Raw genomic sequence first — 20,451 nt, 5'->3', positions numbered from 1 at the left:
AACCTTTTACTACTCAGTAGGGAGGCTTGGTGCTAAAGAAAGAAATGAGCGCAGCGTTGGACGAGGTGGAGAGAAACAAGAAGGAAATGGATTTACCGGGAGGGGTTGCCAAAGTCTCTTGGTTCGCTGTATTCTGAAACCTCGACAGTCATTACAATCTACCTGCCCTGGTCAGCGCTCAGGCATTCCTCGGCCTGTTCTGTTACCCAGGGATTAGTAACAGAGAACAGATTTCTTCTGCCACCCTAAGGACGAGATTTTCGTAACTCCTCAGTATCCAGCAGCTTCCACTAAAACAGCAGGGAATTCCTCCGATCTCTGAGAGATGCTGGGTGGGAGCAGTTCTGAAGAGCTGAGCCTTTTCTTATGCAGCTAAAAGAGGAGCTGAGACCTCCTGGTAGTCCGTCCCTTACTGCTAATACCACTAAATCTCTTCAAAGGAAACTCAGTTCCTTTTCCAGGATAGCCCAGGAGAGGATTCCATGAAGCCAGACCAGTGCAAGCCCTGAGAAGTATGAGAGGAGGTAGGCAGGACTCTTCCTCTGCTGTAGTGAACCATCAGCAAAAGAACAGAGACCAAATTGCCTTGCCACTTTAAAACTATGAAGCCACCCTGGGGGAGAAATTCAGCAATTCCATCACTCAAAAGCCTATATTCTGAAAAGCTGAATTCCTCCACTGGGTAGGCTGTGCCGGAGAAGGGATGGGAACATCTAAACACTGTAAGGGACAATTAAAAACTTTAAAGGGAAATAAACAATTGTTTGAGTATTTGTCAGAACAAAGTGCAGGAGGAATTTCAGAATAAATGGAATAGAAAAATGTTCTTGTAACCAAAGCAAATATATTTATGCTTGTTATAAGGAAATCAAAACAGTGGGGTAGGTTTATCAGTGTGCTTAGGTGACTCCTCCACTGTTATATTTGATTTTATGGTTGTTTGGACTCATTGGAAAACAGAGGCCAGCTGCCTGCCTTGCTAAGTCTGCTGCAGGACTGCACAGAAGGATCTCCAAAGGGCTATGGACGACAGCGTCACTCAGGTGGATCCATCAGTCAGCTGAAAAGAGCTGTCAGTTCAGCAAGTTTGGAAAGGTTTTCAAGTTCAGATCCACCCAAAAGTATCAAAAATGTCACTGAGCTTAATCAGCTGCGCCTATTAAACTCAAATGGGAGTCTTTTTATTTGGTACAATAAGTGCCTCTGTTTACAGTGTCACAAAAACACAGCTCAGTTTACAGGAGCTTTGAAAACAAATAATTCCACCCCTTGACCTGCAACCGACCCACTGGTGGTTGCTGTACCGAGGCGAGCCGTGAGCTCTGGGCACAGATGCTGCTCTCGGTATTAGAGCCAGCAGTTGGAGATGGAGGGGGACAGGGTACAGAGATTAGCGTGTCCGAGCAGAGATGGTAAGGGAATCGATCTGCAGTTACCACACGGCTCTCTCCATTAGCTCTAAGCTGTGTGATCTCCACTCGATTGCCTTTGCGGTTGGTTTTCCCCAGCGTTGTGGAAGAACAGAGAAGGCACCAACACAGGGTCCGTCCATGATCAGCTCGTTAGGACAGAGGAAGAACCCCGACTTCTGTGGGGTGTTGAGCTACAGGAACCCAAGGTGTATCCCGTAGCCCAGCGGGATGCTTGGGGAGCCTGCGACAGGACGTGGGAGGAGGGAGATACCATGTACGATCCTGGCTCTGCCACGGACTCGTGAGCACAGGCAAGACTCTTACTGCGTCACGACACTGGGTATCAATCACAAAGACATTGCTCTGTTTGATATGGCAGAAGAAGTCTTTGCTGACTCCAGAGCCAACTGTTTTAAGATCCTCTCCAGTTTCCTTCAAAAAGAGCTCCTCCGCCCATACAAGCGGCCAACGCAAAGAGCGCACAGCTGCTCCAAAGGCCAGCGCAGCTCACAAAGCTCTTTGCTTTGCAGGGCTGCGTAATTTGCAAGAGCTCACCTCGGAATCCCTCGGCCTGGGCTCTGCCTTCCTCCTGCTCTCCTTGGCCCGACATCCTATGGATCAAAGGAGGATTACAGAGGAGGGAGCGAGGCATGGGGTGCGAGCGGAGAATTCACAGCTACTCTGCAAGTTACAGGAGCGCAGGTCATTAATACAGTTGAGAATTTCACCTCTTTGATTTGTTTTGAGCCCGTCACATCCAAAGAGCAACTTTATCATGCAGGAAGAAATACCCTCAAGTTAAAATGTCTCTCCAGAGCTTCGCTATTTCAGCAGGATCAGTAATGACTACCTTGGAGGGCATCACAGTTTCAGGATTCCCTTTTGACAAATACTATCTGTTTGAATAGAAAATGGTATTTTGTGTGGGGTGAAAAGAATTAATAGAGTGAGCTGCAGTTTCTGAAGCTCAGATAATAATCACACCTCACTTTTCAGCAGCCCTTTCTTCCTGCTGGTGTGTCAGACACTTTGTGTACCCACATAATGAAATGCAAACTGCCTCCGGGTGGCACATCTCGGTAGAGCCAGCTCAGCAGCTTCTGTTATTGCCAGTTCAGCTCTCGGGTTTACTCTCCGTTCCCAAAAGCGGCAGCGAATTTGTCATTTGGGAAGAGAACCAGAGCGCAACCCTGTGCTCCGAAACAAACTGCCGGCCAGTTTTGGGGTAGCATTAGTAAAGAAAGGAATAAACTCAAATGCCACCGTTGCTTTTCAAAAATCCTCAGTTCTGGATGCTGCCTCGAAACCCGTGCAGCCTTTCTCTTCCAGATGGCGGAAAGACTGATTGATTATAGGACTCGCAAGCTATGCCAGGCCATCACTCAAACTGCAGTCATCTCTGCCAAGCTGGCAGGCTCCTCTGGTCAGAGTTATTCCCACATGTCAGTGCAAGCCTTAATTCAGAGCGCTGGGTACATCTTCCATGATCAAGAGCACTCATCCTGGCAAAAAACATCCTGTCTGTTTTCCAGAGTTTTCTGAGAGCTTACGGCAAAGACCTAACACTGCCCAGGTGGGGAAATATGGCCGGACCTGGCAAAAGCCAGTGGCAGAGCTGATTCCCGTAGTGAGAACGTGAAAACAAACCTTGAAAGAGGCTGTGGCTGAATTAAGTTAAAATAGAAATCAAATTCTTCTGTTTGGGTTCTTAGGAAACAATGTTTTCCAAAAGTGAGGGCAGTGAATACGTCCACTAATTCAGAAGCTGGAACTTAAATGGATTTATTAAAAAAGGTGAATTTGGCACCTGCGACAAGTCCTCCCTTCCACTGTAGGTGTATCCTGAACGTTAGCAGTCCTGGTTTCCAGCAGAGGGGAAGCTAATAAAAACATATTTGAGGAAAAGTTTATAGAGCTGAATTTATTTTGAAAATACTGTCAATGATGTCATTTGCATTATGCCTCTTTAATGGTTCTATTTTTGCTCTGAAAAACTGATGGAATAAAGACTGGAGCATGATTCAGCTAAAGGTAATAGCCTTTGCTTCTAAGTCATCCCTTTGCACAATTACATTTCTTGTGAATAGATTAAGTCAGTCAATTCTTATGTTTCTTCTTGTTTAAATACTAACTTGACCGGTAAAAGTTCTCCTTTAATTACAGCAGCATTTCTTGAGCAAGACTAATTTTTTCATGCAATCATCTTTCAGCCACAACTTATCGATCAAGTTGTTCTGACCTCTGGGACGATAATTGAGGGCCGTTACCCTCAGGCAGCACTGGGGCCAATTTCACACCAATGCAATAACTTTTTCCAAGGACTTTTTTCCATCAAACTTTTTGTGGGAACATGTCAATGTTGAAAATTCTGAGTAAACATTGATTTTTTTTTTTTCGCTGGAGTCATCCACTGATTAAAAACTCTGCCAGCTTTCCTCTCAATTTACCTTCACCAATTCCAAGAGGACTGTACAATGGAGAGGAGTAAAATACAGAATATAACAAGACAACAGAGGAAGTCAATGGAGGAAATAAGTTTTGGGAGCCTGAAGCCCTCAGGGGGTGAGGTAGAGAGCAGCTCTACATCAGTGATGATGGGCATGACAAGCTCAGGAAGAGGGAGCGTCACAAATTCTGAATTAATGAGAGCGCCCTCAAAAGAGTTCCAGGGGAAAGGTGCCTTCACAAACGTTCTTCTGCTACAGGTAACGCACTCTGCACACCAAACCGTCCAGCTGAAGGCAACAGTTGAATTTTTCAGCTGTTTGCGGAGCTGCTGTTGACTATTTTATTGCTGATGCTCTCACTGACGGCTGCCAGAAGTGGATTCAATTCTTTTCTTTAGCTATTAGGTTGGTGTCTGAACACTCGAAAGTCTTTCCAACTATATCAAAGTTGCAAAACATGCCACTCACTATTAAGGTGGCTATAATCAAATGCTTATTTGTTGGTGCTAATCCAAGTGGAAAATATATAAATTAGACAGTATAAAGAATGTTTTAAAAGGCCCAGCATAAACTGTGCATATAATTATCACTGGGGAATAATTTGAACATAATCTCTTGGGCCTCAGAGGAAAAAAGATCCCGAAGAACAAAGACTGGATGGATATATCGAACTGGAGTATTCCTAAATATAGCTTAGGGGACCCCAATATCTGACATTATAAACTACAGCAGTCCACTAGTGATCCAAAATATCTGCTGTATTGATCAAACCAGGATTATGGAGAATTTTTCAAGAGTCCAGATGAAAACATCGAGATGAGATTCAGTCTCCATCATCAGGATGATATAATAGGACCTGCCGGCAACGAGGAGGACTCTGTAACACTGAAAGGGACTGATCACCCTTCCTCTCCCCATATTGCTCCGGGAACACACAGTATTTGGCAGCTGAAACATTACCATCTTTGCGGCTTTCAAACCAGCTTCTCAGCTCAACGCCACGAAACAAGATTACTTTTGGTTAACTTTGGAATTTTTGTTGTCCTCATCTTATTCATCCCTTAATCTTCTATATGAGTTGATGGTAATAATGTATCTGGGCAAGAAGTCTTGGGAATTTGGGAAATTTCAACAGCTACAGAATAGTGCAACATCTCTCCTTAGCAATTCCATCTCCTACAAATCCATCACACCGTGATCTGCAGCGAGTTTAAGACCTGACCTTACACTGGTGTCACTGGGGCAGCAGGTAGTGACAAGCTTCACGGTATTTCGGCTGCGTTCAGTTAATATCAATGATACATCCTCTTGTCATTCCAAGACCTCAAACCCATGAGCTGAAACTGTGCTACAGGAGAAAACCTCATGTACAGAGTGTGTCAGCTAAGTCAGGCTTCCCCTTGATTAACACTTTTAGTTGGATGCTGCAACAGAATTTTCTTTCCATGGTAGCTGAAGAGGTTAGAAACGCAGCTCAAAACTGAGCACAAAAATTATACAGAATTAACGTTCATGTTCTAAAGACAGGAAATAAAAAGCTGAATTCTCTCTCCTTAATTCACTTTGTTGTGCTTTGTGTAGCCACTCTTGCAGAATCAGACATTATTAGGGAAAACTCCTGCTTTTGCTGGCCGTTTTGCTCAAGTAAGGTCTGTGTGATCGGGATAGCTGCTTGCAAAGTCAACAGCTACAAACCTGTCAAGAATGGAACCTGCAACCTCTGGCTTTGCAAGAACAGTCCTATTTTCAAATGCAAGGTGCTCTAATGTGTAAAGCATAAGAGAAAATCTATAAAAGATGGTAAGTGATGCAAATTCTTATGCCCCATGGGAGAAAGATGTAATGGTATCAAAACTTTGCTGGTTACTCAAATGGAGTAGCAAATATCGCATGTTGAATTGTATCAGATGTAAACATAAACTACCTGGGAATCTTTCTAAAACATGGCACTTGGTAAACTCAACTTTTCTGAAGGAGGGGGGTGCAGTCCCAGAAATTCAGCTTTGCTCAGGGCAGTCGGGGTGTCTGAACACTGTACACGCTCAAACAGATGTTGTGGAAACCCACTGCGATACAACGGTACAACACACGTTCCAGGGACAAGGGAGGAAAGGGGAAAATTACTTCTATAAATCTGCAGGAAGGCCACACTGTTGTGGCACCACACCGTTTCTGAGTGGCAGTGCATGTCTGAATTTTGGCCCCAGATTGAAGAAATAAAGGCTCAAGGAACACTACAAAACAGTTCTCTCCGCCTTTTAGAAGCAGCTAACTAGCCCCAGCCTTCCAAGGAGTATGTCAGGATGAAGCAATACATCTGTGTTGAAGCAAGGAGGGACACCAGGCTTCAAGTTTTTGTCTGCCACAAAGCAAAACCAAACTGCAAGTTATTAATTGCACCATTTGCACTTTTTTGGGAAGGGTTTTTCAGTTTCTTCCTCTGTTCTAACGTACTGACGTTGCTAGCACCCTCTGCTTGCATCCCAAAGGGGAAAATGTATTTAATATGTATTTAATGTGTGATTTAACGTGTGATTGGAGCTCCCGAATCAACAGCAAGAAAGATGATGGAAAACTAAGCCACTCCAGGGTTGCAAGGACATAAGAAAAGGAAGAAATCATCCCTGTGACCCTATAGCCTAGCAGACAAATAGACTTGTTTCCACAAAGACTTGCATGTCCCCCAGATGTGAGGGAAGGCTCTCCAGGCTCCTTCGAGTTGCTGCCCAAAGCCGGGGTCTGCTCCTGGCTGTGGCTTCTCTGATCCTGTTAAAGCTTGTCACTGTGGGAGGTGGAACTGCTTGTTTCAAACAAGTGAAACAAAAGTGTAACGAGACATAGGCAACCTTTTGCCTTTTGAACTCTCCAGGGTTCTTAATTAATCCACGTTTTGTAAACGTAATTAATTCTTTGCTGCAAGTCTTGGGAATATGGTGGGGGAGGGAGGCGGGGAATCACAGTTTAATGCATTTTGGGGAAAAAGGCCTGACTCACAGAAGTGCCAAATCAGTTGGATTTCACAACACTTGGATTTCTCACCTGCTTATGGTATTTATGCACACTGCATACCTGTCTGGCTGAAGGCCAGCCTGCCTTGAATCTGTTTGCCTTCCTTCCTAATGGGAATATTAGGCCCCTTGTCTGAGAGAGCTTTTGGAAAGAGAGATCAGTTATTCTTGGGTTATAATCACTGCCAGAAAGAGAGCTTTTCCACTGCTCGGTTACAGCAGCAAAGAAGAGGTAAAGAGCTTTTTGAGGTCTCTCAGAGGGAAAAAGCAAAGGTGTGCTGATGTGTGATACGGATTATTTTACAAAGAGGCTCTGCTGCAGAAGAACACGGCTGTGAAATGCATCAACACGTTTTCTCTACAGACCATTGCAACGACTGCTCTAGAGATAAGAGTATCTTGGGTCTACTGGCTATAAAGAGCATGGCTCTGGTGCTCCAGGTGTTTGAATAAGGAGGGGTTTACTCTCAGTTGGTGTTGCCGTGTGTTGCCTTCACAGGAATTTGTGGCAGCTGCCATCCAGATGATGAGTTGATGAAGAATAAGAAAAGAAGAATTTAGCTGCTATCGAAAGCATGGGAAAGGAAGGAGTTTTAACATTGATGCAACATTTAATCATAGTCTAAAGATCCTCAAGACAATTTTCACATTGGACTAATGCTAGAACAGCACTGACTTCTGCAATAATTGTCACGATCCATCCGTGCTCTCCACTAGACTTCCTAATGCCCCTATGCTTGCAAGTTCATCCCTGGTTTCTGCTGCGGTAAAACTGCCCAGAGAAACTTAAGCATCCATTCTTGACTGGTGAGCCTCTGTGAAAATGCTCTGCTACGTTCCAACTCTGAGAATTTCTGCAACATTCAAATGTTAATGCAAAATGTAATCCACAATATCCCATTTGAACAAACAGCAATCAATCTAATACACTACAGCTCAATTACTTCCTTGATCTCTGAAACAGGTGCTGTCAAATAAATCTACTGAATAAATCAGTCCCATTGTAACCATTAGGAAGGATTTTATAACTCCATTTGCTGAGTGGGAAGACATTTTTCTCTCAGTTTTTTTACTGACAGTCAGATAAAAACCATACTAATCAAGAGAGACATGCAATAAATGCCTTGGAGGTGAACTCCTGTTTATACTGAGGCCTCTTAGTCCTCCATTTGTCTGAGGATTCTGATGCTACCACAGCACAGAGAACGGGGCCCTTTGGATCCAGTCCAGTTGTCGTCATGGACGGACTGGGAGATGCCTAAAATACCATGACTGCCTGCATAATATTTTCACACTGAGCACCTTTGCATCGTTGATGCTTTATTCTTCTGTCACAGCTTGTCCCTTCTTATTCCTGGCAGGAGACTCACAGGGACCTCAAGCAAGGGCATCTGCAAGGATGGAGCTGGTCCCCATTATAGAAAGTATCTCTCTATATATTTCTGTTATGCTACTGCACTGTATTATTTGCAGCAAAATCCATCTTTGCTTTCTTGCCACTTTAAAAAATATTGCCCCTGAATATTTCCTTTCCCATTCTTGCTCCTTTTACTTTTAAAATGTTCACCAATATGCACTGTATTTCTTTTCATAAAGTTCCATGGTCTGGAAAAATGTATCAAGAGGATGACACCTACTTAATATAGGTTTTCCCCCCGCGGGGGTTGCTCTTTTTTTCCCCCCAGTGCTTTGCAGTAAGATTAAGCAAGTGAAAGTGTCAGCTCTTTCTGAAATGAGAACAGCGCTGGGATTGTCTGTTGGCATCACGCAGAATGGATACAGATGCACAACAGAAGATTAGCGGATAGCCGCTCTGCAACCATTATTCATTTAGCTGAAAGGTAAATGCTGCTCCTCTCGGGGGGAAAATGGAGAGGCTGCTGCCAGCCAGGCAAGATAAAGTCCGCAGGACTCCAGGGAGTTTCGAAGTGCAGGAAGCAGAAAGTCAACAGAAAGAGGGTCTCTGAAGAGAAGTCAAAGAGAGGAGAGTAACATGGACTGAACTAATAGGAAAAGTCACCCCAGTGCTACCACGGCTCGACGTCTTTGGCCATTTTTCCTTTTCATGCCTGCAGCAGATGTCACTGCTCACAAGCAACTAATGGCAACTCTGGGGATGGCGAAAAAATGGATGTAGGAGCCCATGGAAATGCTAACCAAGACAACCCAGTCAGCTGCAAAGATAGATACAAGAACAGCTACAGTGCTGGACCATGTTTAAAGGCCTCTACTATACCACTTCCTTCTGGGAAGCCTATATTTTGTTCTGCAAAGTCTTATTTTATCTGTGCAGCATTAAGCCCTGTGTTTCCTGGCAAGGGCTGTGCATAGCTCAGTTATAATGAATGAAATGAGCTGGTAACAGTTGGGTATTTATAGGCTCAGCGGGCTGGTGCTCCAAAAAAATCTGAAAGCACTTAAAAGTGCCTTTGGCTCCAAGCAACGTTGACAATCCCTACCAGTTTGGGGGGACATTTGGGAGGAGTCACAGCAGAAACAATCACCACGGAAGTATCCTGAGCTGTGTGCTGAGCATCTTCCAGTCCAGTTTGCAGAGAGTGAAAAACGAGTTAAATCATTAAAATACGGAAAACCAAGATTGCATGCCCAAGATTACTGTGAATATGAATACACAAGCTAAGTTCTGCATGATTTGCTGTGGAAGAGCTCACTCATGAGTAAAGACAAGGCAATGAGATCATTAGTTTGCTTAAGGTAATTGAGTTGAATATTGCTAGACATATAATATAGTGGCTTATCATTAATGACACCAGATAGCTTTGAGAAAACTAAACATCTACCAGACATACAAGTGACTCTCTTCCTGCTTCCTGGAGACCTACACTCCAAAAAGGCAGCAGCCCAGGTCTGGACCTAGCAAACCAGCCATCGATATCACAGGGCTTCTCTAATGACAAACTGGTTCCCGCACCATGGCGTCAATGCAGCCCAGGGGACCAAGGTACAAGGCCTATGGCCTTGCCCCTGTCGAACCTGAACAGCGCTGAAGGCTCCACCAAGATAAGATTGCAGGTTACACCTGCTCCGCAGTCCTGTGTTTGAGCTCCAGGTTTTCCAGGTGCTGATCCTACCTACCTGCTGATTGGGGGCTTGCAAGACAGCAAGGTCTTTCTTGGAGAATAACGGCATTTTCTGTCTCCAGTATGAGATATTTTGGAGCCAAAAAAACCCAAACGTAGCCAACAAGAGGCAAATTCTCATTATTTTGTTCAATGCTGAGCACTGATTGGGCCAACCAAATCTGTAGTGAAGTCTGAGATGAGAGTTATCTCAAAGAAAGGAAAGAGGGACAGTGTACGTAGAGGTGCTCTCTTGGGTATCCCATCTTCCCCTAATCAATGAGCGTGAGCTTGCAGAGCTGCAAGCAAAGGACAGATGGAAAAAAATGAGAATACAAGTACTACTTACTACAGACGAAAGGTCCATGTTTACCATCCTCCGGTCATCCAAGTCGACTGGCTGGAGGCCCGCAACGTTGATCTGGACAGAAGAGGTTCTGTACACAAAGCGCAGCAGCCAGTCTCCCCTAGGAGCAGAGCAGAAGAGTGTGAATAAATCTTGTTGCCAAACCAATGCAATTTGTGACTACTCAGACCACGAGGAGAGCAGAAGGGCTGGGAAGTACAGTAATGTCTGGCCCAAGACCTGCCGCGGCTTTGTCTGACACAGGAATCACAGCAGTTGCTGAATTCAGGGCAGGTTCCTGGGACATAGTAGTGTAAGTCTGAATTTAATCCTGTTTCATGGGTATAGTCTCATTACGTGCAGCAGGTTTAAAAATCTGACCGTTCTATTTATTGCTGTATTTGCTTAGAGATTGCAATACATTCGCTTATTTAATCTTTTTAATGTACTAATAGGTAGAAGTTCTCCAGGCTGTAGACAGCTGTAAACTTGATGACGCCTACAATACCAATGTTGCTGACATAAATATCGACTGTGAAGCTCCTCGGAGCGCTCCTGATTTATAGGTACTGTATAAATACACGGTTTCAACGACAAAACTAGGAAGAGTTTCTTCCCGCTGTAAAGTATTGCCATAAGTCACTGTGACAGTTTCAGGATAGACTATAGCAAGATGAGAGAAGGCAATGCATCCTTCCCCTTCTGCGCTGAGCAATAGCATAAAACCGGGCACATAAACACCACTACACTCTTCTAGAGTAGAATTAAGTTGGTTGCAAGCGGTATTTACACAGTGTGATGGCAGGAGGTGAAATGCACCTGCACAGGTCACCATTTCTGGCTGCTCCTGTCCACTCCAAAATAGCCTGTGCTAGAAGTTGTAAGTCCAAGCAGAGCTCTCCAAAAAATTTGCGAAGCACCCACGCCACTCAGGCACGGGGTTCTTTCAAAAGCTGAGCGAGTCTAACTGATTTGGTTAAGGTTTCCCGGTAGGAATTTGTAACCCTGCTGTGAAATCGGATGGGACAGCTCTGACAGCTGGCTTTCACTCCCCATGTCCTTTCAGACTTTAAAGCCAAAGGAGACAAGCTACACTGGACTGAAACTCAACAAATTGGGCCCAAATCTGATCTTGCAGGAGTTCTATTCAGTGTAATTCATCTGACCTAAATAGAGTTACTGCTAAAGTGACAGAACGAGGCCACAATTTGTGTAAGCAAGAGAGCAGAGAAGTCAGAATCAGGTGAAGTCTTACCACAAAATGTTTGTATAATCTTTCTCCCATATCCAATATCCTCACACAGATGCCCTGTATCTCCCAGTTACCTCCTCTAGCTGCCCCTCATGCTAACTGAATAACCCTCCAGTTCAGCATCTGAGGGCAAAGCAGAGAACCAGCGCAGCAGAATATTTCCTGACAGCCTCCTCACCGGCTTCTTCGTATTTGTGAGCAACAAGCTACCAATTTCTACATCATTTTTCATTCAACGTTCAAGCCACGGGCTTGCCAAAGCAGAGTCTAACCAAATTACTGCGCACACAGAGGTACAAACACACATACTATTTTATTCCAACAGCACATGCTAGCTTTGAAACTATAACAAAATCTTTATTTTTATATATATTATAGGAAATGAATACACTGAGCTTTTTGCAGTGAAATTGATTTTTGTATAACACGGGGAGGAACGGTATTTGCCGGGGCAAATTCAGTTATATGCAGCAATTGCTATCATTTATGGCTTCTGGGAGGAACACAGAAGCACGCCCAAGGAGGCAGCAATTGCTTTTTCCTTATGTCACATGAAGAAATACTGTAACTGGCGTGCACATCCAGCATCCATAAAACCTCCTGTCATCCAAAAAGGACAAAAGCAACAATTTTCAGCCTGACAGATGGGATTAATAATTTGTTGTTTTAATCCTGAATGCTTTTAATTCTTTTATTTAGTTCTTCTTTGTAAATTAACATACTAATTTAGAGGCACAGTAATACAATACGTCCTTATCTTATACGTCTATATGTGGGCATACATATGTTTGTGTGTATGGAAAGTACCAACAGCATTTGAAGTGTCCTTGACCTGAGGGCTTGTGGCTTTATAAGCTGTCTTGACTTGCAGTTACACGTTCTTTGCTAATTTTCTTGCCTGGTTATTTCTCAATTTATTTTCTCATGCTCTTAGTCTTCCCTGCTTCATTCCTTCATTTTAATTTCCCCCCTTCTAATTGTGCCGGTAAGCAGTGTTCTTGTCACAATTATCTTCCAATACATGGTCATTAGATTTGATACTGTCACTTGAATTCTTAATAGCTTTTATAAGATTGCTTCAGCTGGTTTTTGCCTCTGAATCTCCCTCTTCTCACCCAGCAGCTCTCACAACTCTGCATAACAGTTGCCCGTGCAGTTTTAAAAGGCCAATATTTGGTTTCAAGGTAACCTTTCTATTCTTTCATGTCCTTAGTAAATTTGCTATAGCTATTCCAGCTATACCTCCTTTGTAAGTGAAATATCTTGTTCCTGTGGACTATCTTGACCAGAAACTGACTCTACATATAAAAAAATCTTCCATTTGCTTGAGCTTCTTCCCTTCCATTGCAATTTTGACATCTTGTTCCCCATAAGCATCCCCTAGTGAATTGTATCTCAAAGCTTTTATAGATTTTAATTTGCATTCTTTGTCAGTGAACTTAACGGCCATATTTATAGTCCTTTACATAAAGCTGAGATTTAAAGGGGCCTTAAAATATGTCAAAATATGCACACAAACACACTGACCCAGCTTTAAGCACCTCAGGCTTCCAGTGTAAGTATGCAAACAGCCAAGAACTGCAGACAGAACAGCCTTCAAGTGTCTCCTGAAGACTGTCATCTCCAATTAATCCGAGGGAGAGACCTCCGGAGGGAAGAGGCTCTGGCACTGCTGTCTCTGGCGCTGCTGAATCAACGTCCTCACCAGCTGAACAATTATTCACTTACAAAATGTTTAAAAGGAGTAGAAAATCATTCCAAAGTGACGCTAGGATAATGAAGCGGGGCACTGAGCACATACAGACCTGCAATAACCATTTATGATCCTGCCCGACACCACTTTTGTGATAGCTTTCCAGTACTTGGCTTCTCCTTCCACTGGAGCTCCCAGTAAGACCACATCTTCAATGAGCCCTTGAGAGTCTATTAAGGTCAAAGCAGAACAGCTCAGATTTAGAAGACGGATCAGAAAATATACCTTTGCATGAAGGAGGGGTATGTTCAGATGTGTGCTACAGAAAAATCATTTCTGTGGTTTAAATTTTAAAGACAGAAACAACAGAAAGGAGGATCTTAAACAGCATTTTGCCTAAATGTTAAGTGTCCGCAGATCCAGCTGGAGTCAGTAAATGTGAAAATTAGAGATCCTGAGGCAGTGACAGGAACTAGGCTGATGGCAAGAGGGAGAAGTGGCCTGGCCTCTGTCTGGAAAGATGCTGTTCAAGCAGCAAACCCGTGGAAAGTTCTTTCTACAGCTGTATTGATCTGGGTTTGCACAGAGCTGAGCTATGACGCTTTGAAACAGGTGAAAGGGACTGACGTCCCACATAGGGAGCAAAAGTTGTCATATATTAAGCACGATAAACTCTTCCCACAACTAGTCCTTAGATCTGAGTTCATGAAAAACATGACCTGTACACGCAACAGAAAATCTCCAAATTCTTAATATTGATTGAGACCTAGCAACAGTCAAGGCATTTGCCAACACAAAGTGATAATCTATCAAACTACTTTGATTTTCTTGAAGGGTACTTTAACCTGAATGCCCAGGGCATGATTTGCTGAAAAGGAATATTGACTTTTAAGCATAATAAATCTTCCTCTCTTATCAGACAGCTGCAGCTGGGGAATTTCAGTAGAAATAATGATTGAATGAGAAATATTGGGCAGCTCTGCTACTTTCCTAAGCTCCTAAACAATATATTAATATCTATTCATAAATCTTCTTCGTAAAGGGAGATCAAGCACCTGATGCCATAGCAGTTAAATGAAATTCACAGCAGCGCACATCTTGAGAGACTCGTGGGCATATAGCATGCCAAATCCATACTCTCCAGCGCTGGGAGACCACCGCGTACCAGATGTGAGCCAAACCATTCTCAGTTTGTAAAATAATACACTGAAGTTTATGGGGAAGCGAAAGTGAGAATGACTGCATACCACATCAAGTTATGACGGAGAGGTGCTGCCTGGCTAGACTTTTAAAATGTAAATCAATTGGTTTCCTTTCCCTAATAGTAGTAAAAGACTTGGAGCTGCCTGCAGTGCCTGCATCTTTCTCTGCAGTGTAAATCCCAGCGCCTGACAACAATCCAAAAGAGCTCTCGCGGTATTATTTCTTACTGCAAAGCAAATTTTGCACCAATCAAGAGAACAGCAAAGAGCAATTCAATTTTGTTAGTGTAATCTGTGAGCAATAAAGTCCTGTTCCCATAATCATGGGCAATGAAAAAGAAACCCAGAGCCTTGCAAACGGGGAGCTTGTTCCAACCAAAGTACTAAATTCCATGGCCACAGTGTGAGCCAACTGAATAAACAAACAGCTAATTCATCAGGATCCTGAACATTTGGGCAAGGTATCGGAAGCTTATGTTTCTCCAGTCCTTTGTGCAGCTTATTTCTTGCTCAGAACAAAAATGTTCAGCCTTGGCTGAAAAATACTCATTTTCTTCGAATGTTGACAGAGGGGGACAGAAACCTGAGAACAGATCACTGGTCTGCATAGCTGCTGACGCTCTAGATAAGGTAAATGTATTTCACGGTTTGCAAATCTTTTATATGCTGAAGAATAATAAAGTCTGCACAGCAGGAAAATGAAACAACACAACAACAAAAAAAGCAATTACTGATGGGCAAAATTTAAAAGCTGATAAGATGATTTGTCCAGAAAAGGTGTGGAAGATACAAGCTGACCCAGGGGCTGTAACCAGTCCTTGGGAGCTAGGCTTTGCTGTGCCGTTAGGGCACAACTCACTGGGCAAAGGGGAAAGCATCTTGTCACATTAGTCCTCATGGAAAAGAGAACAAGGGTGGGATTTAGGTCTCTCAGGGCAGTGTACGGATGCGGTGTTTCATGGCAGAGTTTGGCAGTTGTATTCCCAACCCCTGACCGCAGCAGAGATGATAACCCAGTGGTGATGAATCTGTAGGGCACTGTGATCAGTATTAGACAAATATATAGTGTGTGATACCTCACACCTGTCGAGCGCAGTGTGGCTTCAAGGTTCAGGTTCAGATCATTATCAATTTTCATTAGTTTACACTTTTTATTTACTAAACTGCATGGGAATCGTGATGAAGAAATCAAACCACTGATCTTCCTGTGCAATAACTTGTCTCTGACGGGTCATTACTACATCTTCTGCTATAAAGTAATTTTCTGGAAACCTAATAAGCTCTGGCTTCCAAAGTAATTTATGATGAAGTATCCCAAAGGTTATTTAATTGCTTTGCAGAAGAGTATTTTCTTTTAACAGAATTTGAGTTTCTGCCATGACGTTTCACTGGATAATCCATGATTAGTTATTTGTCCTCAGAAATGCCACTGCCATCTGGATACAAAAGGCCTGCATGAGTAGGCTGTGTATTTCTTTTGTGTGAGACATCCAAGTCCAAACCCAAATCAGCCTCAGATGTCCCAGGTCCCAGCTCCATTCCTTCTGTGGCTTGCGCTGGAATGTGCATGTGAAGAATGCCTTGGCAATCTGCGCTAAACATGCTGCTTTTCATCTTGCAAACAGCTCAGCTTTCATAATTCAATTAAGGAACTGAAAAATTAGTGTACAGTGGGGAGCTGCTATGATACATAATTACGATGCTTAGATTTCTTTAGAATGGCAGCCAGCCTTAAAAAGACCTCTAATGATTTCCTTTCACGTATTACTTTGCTACGGTCCCATGTTACTCCAGCGAGAGACTGCAGACCATTAACTAAAAGCCTGAAAATATCTCAGCCCCTGGCACTGTTAGGAGACAAAAAGAGCAGGTCGAGGGCCAGATTAGGATCTGGGTTCTGGCTTCAGTGTAACTCCATTAGGATCATTCTGGATCTGATTAGATTTATTTTGAGAACAGAAATCCTGTATTTGAGGACTTCCATCTTAAACCAGAAGCGAAGTTCTGGTACACAGTTGTCAAGAGAAAAAAATGCTGACCTTCTCTGTCCTCACCTGGCTCTATTCCCACCTTCTTGGACTTCATTGAAGATTTTCCTTTATAAAGCTCCCTATTCATTAGTGACTCAGTGAGGCTAAAGGGTTAATGAATTAAATTAGCTACGTAGGGGGGAAGGCAGGCGGCACGCACACCCTCACTACTGACTCAGCTCCAAGATGCAATTTACATCAACTGATCATAATGATTTTATTCTTTTTCTAAATTAAAAATAGAATCTATTAATAAACAGAACCACAACGGGTCATAAATTGACAGATGGTTTTATACTTGACTTTGGGGAAAAATTACCATGAAAATAGCAGATGACAGTGGCATTTCAGTGACTTAAATGGAAGGGAGGACGCAGGGAATCAGATACAAAAGCTACAGAGAGCTTCCAATAAAGGCAAAGCATCCTCTGCCAAGATCACAGTGGCGCGTGGGCAGCTCACAGACTGATCTAGCAGTCAAATATCACGAAATGTCAAGTTGTTGTTTACAGACTGGAGACCCAACTGACACACTGGAGCACCTCGAGTGAAGACAGCCAATTTAATCCACTGAACTGGTGGAAATGACAGTAGAATTTGGCTCCCGATGTATTTCAAACCCATTTTTTTTTTAGGCTTCTGTCCTATACTAAAAGACCCAAGCTCTGTTCCAAACTCTTCCTCTCAGAAGAAAAACTTATCTACCTGCAGTAAGGAAAATAAAGGAGAAAAAGGTTAGAAGGTGAATTTTACCTTTTTCTTGAGCCATTTCCTGCAGGCAGAAGTAAATGACTCTTGCACCCAGACTGAAGCCGATCAGTGTGACAGGTCGCTTGCCCTGAGAAAGAAGGAAAAGAGAAAATGCCATTAAATACTGTTCGAGGGCTAGAAAGAGAGACTGGCCGCAGGATCCCCAAGACCCCAATACAAAAAGCACTTACGCTTGTGCATCATCTTTTAAACATTTCAGCAATTTTGCTGATTTCAAAGGGATTATGTATCCTCAAAGTTATGCACAGTTCAATATTGAGAGTTCTGCACATCTGAGTACTTTGTATTTTTTGATATTCAGAAAACCAATTGAAAGAATCCAATGATCAGAAGTTACAACAAAGTGGATGTTTTGAACAGAAATAAAACATTCACTGCTGCTGTTTTGAAATTTCCAAGTAAAAGCCTAATTCACAGAACAAAATTTTCCTAGAAATGTTGCGATAAACAGAAGAAGAAACTGTAATACAAAAATATTGACCACTTCGAGACTTAAGACTGAATGGCAGCAGCATTGTGTGGCTGTTCTAAAAAATTATGTGAGGTAAGCTTTTATTTTGAATAGCCTAATAAGATTTTCTTAAGATCAAAGGAAGCCTAATCTCAACAGCAATGAAAAATGGTCTTTGTATTAACCAGGGAGCAGGTGTGCGATGGACTCCCTTGGCACCACGCTAACTAGTTTTAGACTCCGGCATGTTGGAATGTGTGTTTTCACAATAGCGAATGCTTAAAAGGCAGTAACAAATGCCCCCAAGCAAAACAAAGGGCTCGTATGAAATAAAGTTTATTGCCTTTCCTGGGATTGTATTTTTATGAGAAATCAAGTTTGTTTCTACTCTGCTGTTCCACATTGTTCTTTATGACATGCAGCTCTGGGGCCATGGCTCCCGCAGGCTCCTCTATAATAGAACCCGGACTAGTGTGCCTGTGAGACGAACACATGGCCAGCAGAAAATGGCTCCCTCCACACCAGTGATAGCCCAGCAAATAAAGGCAGGGGTTTTTTGAGCAGAAACATCTTCTGCAAGCCTTCTCAGGGAGGCTTAGTAACTTCTGTCACGTCTTTCAGGTAGCAGCCCGTTCCCCTTCTCCATAAGCAAAAACACGGCTCACAGTGCATCTGCTGCTGCAGTCTTCTCTTACGTTGTTTTGCTAGTGCCTCTTAATTATCAGTGAATATTTTTAACATTCTGTCTTTTCTTTCCCTTTTCACCTATCTTTACTTTCTGTTCTCAGATTTCCACTAGGTGAGTTGGCCTGGCTGTTTTGTGACATGGTCAAGCCACTTGTCATTTATGACCTCGATCTTTTCTTCCTCATTTAGAAAAGCCTTAAGTTAAATGGAATGAATCTTAGCAGGAATTCTCTGATTCTCTTGGGACTTCCTATTTTTCCCCAAGGAACCAGATACATGCTGGTCGCCTTCATGCATAATTTTTTAACATTTCAGTTTATTACTCATTTTCTTCTCCCTGGAAAAGATGCCACTTGGTAGTTAACTAGCACGACTATAAAATTTAACCTCCTTTCCAGACATTATTCCTGGATAATTTCTAGGTAATTACCTGCTGTCGACTGAGCAGGATATGTGCTAGGTGTTTGCCTACTTCAGCAGACCGATGGAGACACACTCCCCAGGGGTTGTCAATGACACTGGCAACTGTCAAGAGTGAAGCTGGCCAAGTCAAGGCTGTCATGATACCTGCAACGCACAAACAGCACGGCATAGTCACAAATCTAGGCTGCTCTTAGGAAACATCAAAAAGCAAGACGGTTCACTGAAGTTAAAAGCTAAACCCAGGACCTTCTGTCATTTCCAGTTCTTCTTTCTCAAGAGCTGATCTGAGAAATGCTTTGCTAGACTAAAGATAAGAAAGAATCTGATGTTCTGATACAGAGGCAAACAGACGCTATACATGAATGTAACCTGCATGTTTGAAAGGTTTATGTAAAGCACTAAAACACAGTGTACTAACACAGAGAAATAAACACAGTCACACATGAAGGAAGGTGTTTCCAGCTGTGATTTTAAAAGAACGCGTCAATGACATAGAGGCACGGCAATTCAGGAGAGCAAATCTAAACTGCAGGTGTGGCAGAGAACGTTCTGCAGGGCGGTGCCAATACTGCCAAGGGAGATGCCCGCTCAGAAATCTTCCTCATTTTGGAAAGCTCCTTTAAACAGACACCAACAGTGAAACTGCACAAGAGCCACTCAAGCAGATTTGAGACATTTTAGGTTCTTACCTGACAAGACGGTGAATTTTAAGGCTTCTTGAGCCATCATGTTCACAAAACCATTCAGCAGGGAATCCAAGACGGTGCCAAGCTCCATCAAGTACTTGGATTCCCAGGCCAGACAATACTGCTCGCTCGATTGCAACAAGCTGCTCCATGGTGCTGTGAAACTCCCTGAGAAAGATGCAAAGTTGCAAAGATGGAATTCATGTTCAGAAAAACCACAACAACAGCTGGCTCCTGGCAAGATGAGTCCAACAAAGAACCAGAAAAGAACTGGCTGGACACTGGAATACACTGATATATTGTGAAAACCATGAATCATATTTAAAAATACTGCTAGGTTTAGACTCCGTATTTCCACTGTTTTACAACTGAGGGGTGTAAATAATGCCCTAGCTTTAGCTGCCTTGACAAAGAGTCTTCAGTGTGGACAGGCTGACTTCAGGACCCATTGAATCGCCTCAGAGACTGCCAAGACAGATGGACGTTAACACTAATTACGTCAGTTATTAAGGACGTTCCTCCTATTGTCAGACATCAGGCTAAGTCTGGCAGCTCCATCTTCTCATATAGACCAAAGGAGGGGCTGTCCCGAGAAGGATGAAGTGCTGAATGGCTGCATGGACTGAGTTCAATGGGACCAGAAGCACAGAAAATATGTAAGATCTTGTCAAAATCTATCGCTGAGCATCTTCCCAGCACTTCAGTTAGGTGGGCAAGGATTGCATTAGTGGTTCTGTCTGAAAACAAGGAATCTGCATTTGCAGATCCAGACTATAATTATTTTTACTTTGCCATCTAGCCTAGTTAGTCACTCCACTTTCATTTTTTCCCCTCCAGGTGCTAATAAAAAGCAGTGCCTGGATGTTTGAGAGATAATGGATAATTTACACTGTGCAAGCCTAATTTTTAGCTGAAAGAACAATTTTTAAGCCATTCTCTCTCCTGTTTGTAGTGTAGCTTGTA

The 20,451-nt window shown here is 43.0% G+C and overlaps 1 protein-coding gene across 4 annotated transcripts in view; it reads right to left on the bottom strand.

The window, feature by feature from the left end:
• Positions 1–20,451, bottom strand: part of TMCO4 (transmembrane and coiled-coil domains 4) — a 41,828-nt gene that overhangs the window by 3,960 nt on the left and 17,417 nt on the right. For all 4 annotated transcript variants that reach the window (XM_075772988.1, XM_075772986.1, XM_075772984.1 and 1 more), the window contains 5 exons: positions 19,492–19,656; positions 18,810–18,946; positions 17,224–17,308; positions 13,351–13,468; positions 10,297–10,414 (listed from right to left, as the gene is read on the bottom strand). In XM_075772988.1, coding sequence (XP_075629103.1) covers positions 10,297–10,414; positions 13,351–13,468; positions 17,224–17,308; positions 18,810–18,946; positions 19,492–19,656 — 623 coding nt within the window. The remainder of the gene's footprint in view (positions 1–10,296; positions 10,415–13,350; positions 13,469–17,223; positions 17,309–18,809; positions 18,947–19,491; positions 19,657–20,451) is intronic.

Source organism: Balearica regulorum, chromosome 21, assembly GCF_011004875.1.
Source record: "Balearica regulorum gibbericeps isolate bBalReg1 chromosome 21, bBalReg1.pri, whole genome shotgun sequence".
Lineage (NCBI taxonomy): Eukaryota > Metazoa > Chordata > Aves > Gruiformes > Gruidae > Balearica > Balearica regulorum.
The sequence above is the reverse complement of the archived record's forward strand: the minus strand, read 5'-3'. Positions and strand labels throughout refer to the sequence as shown.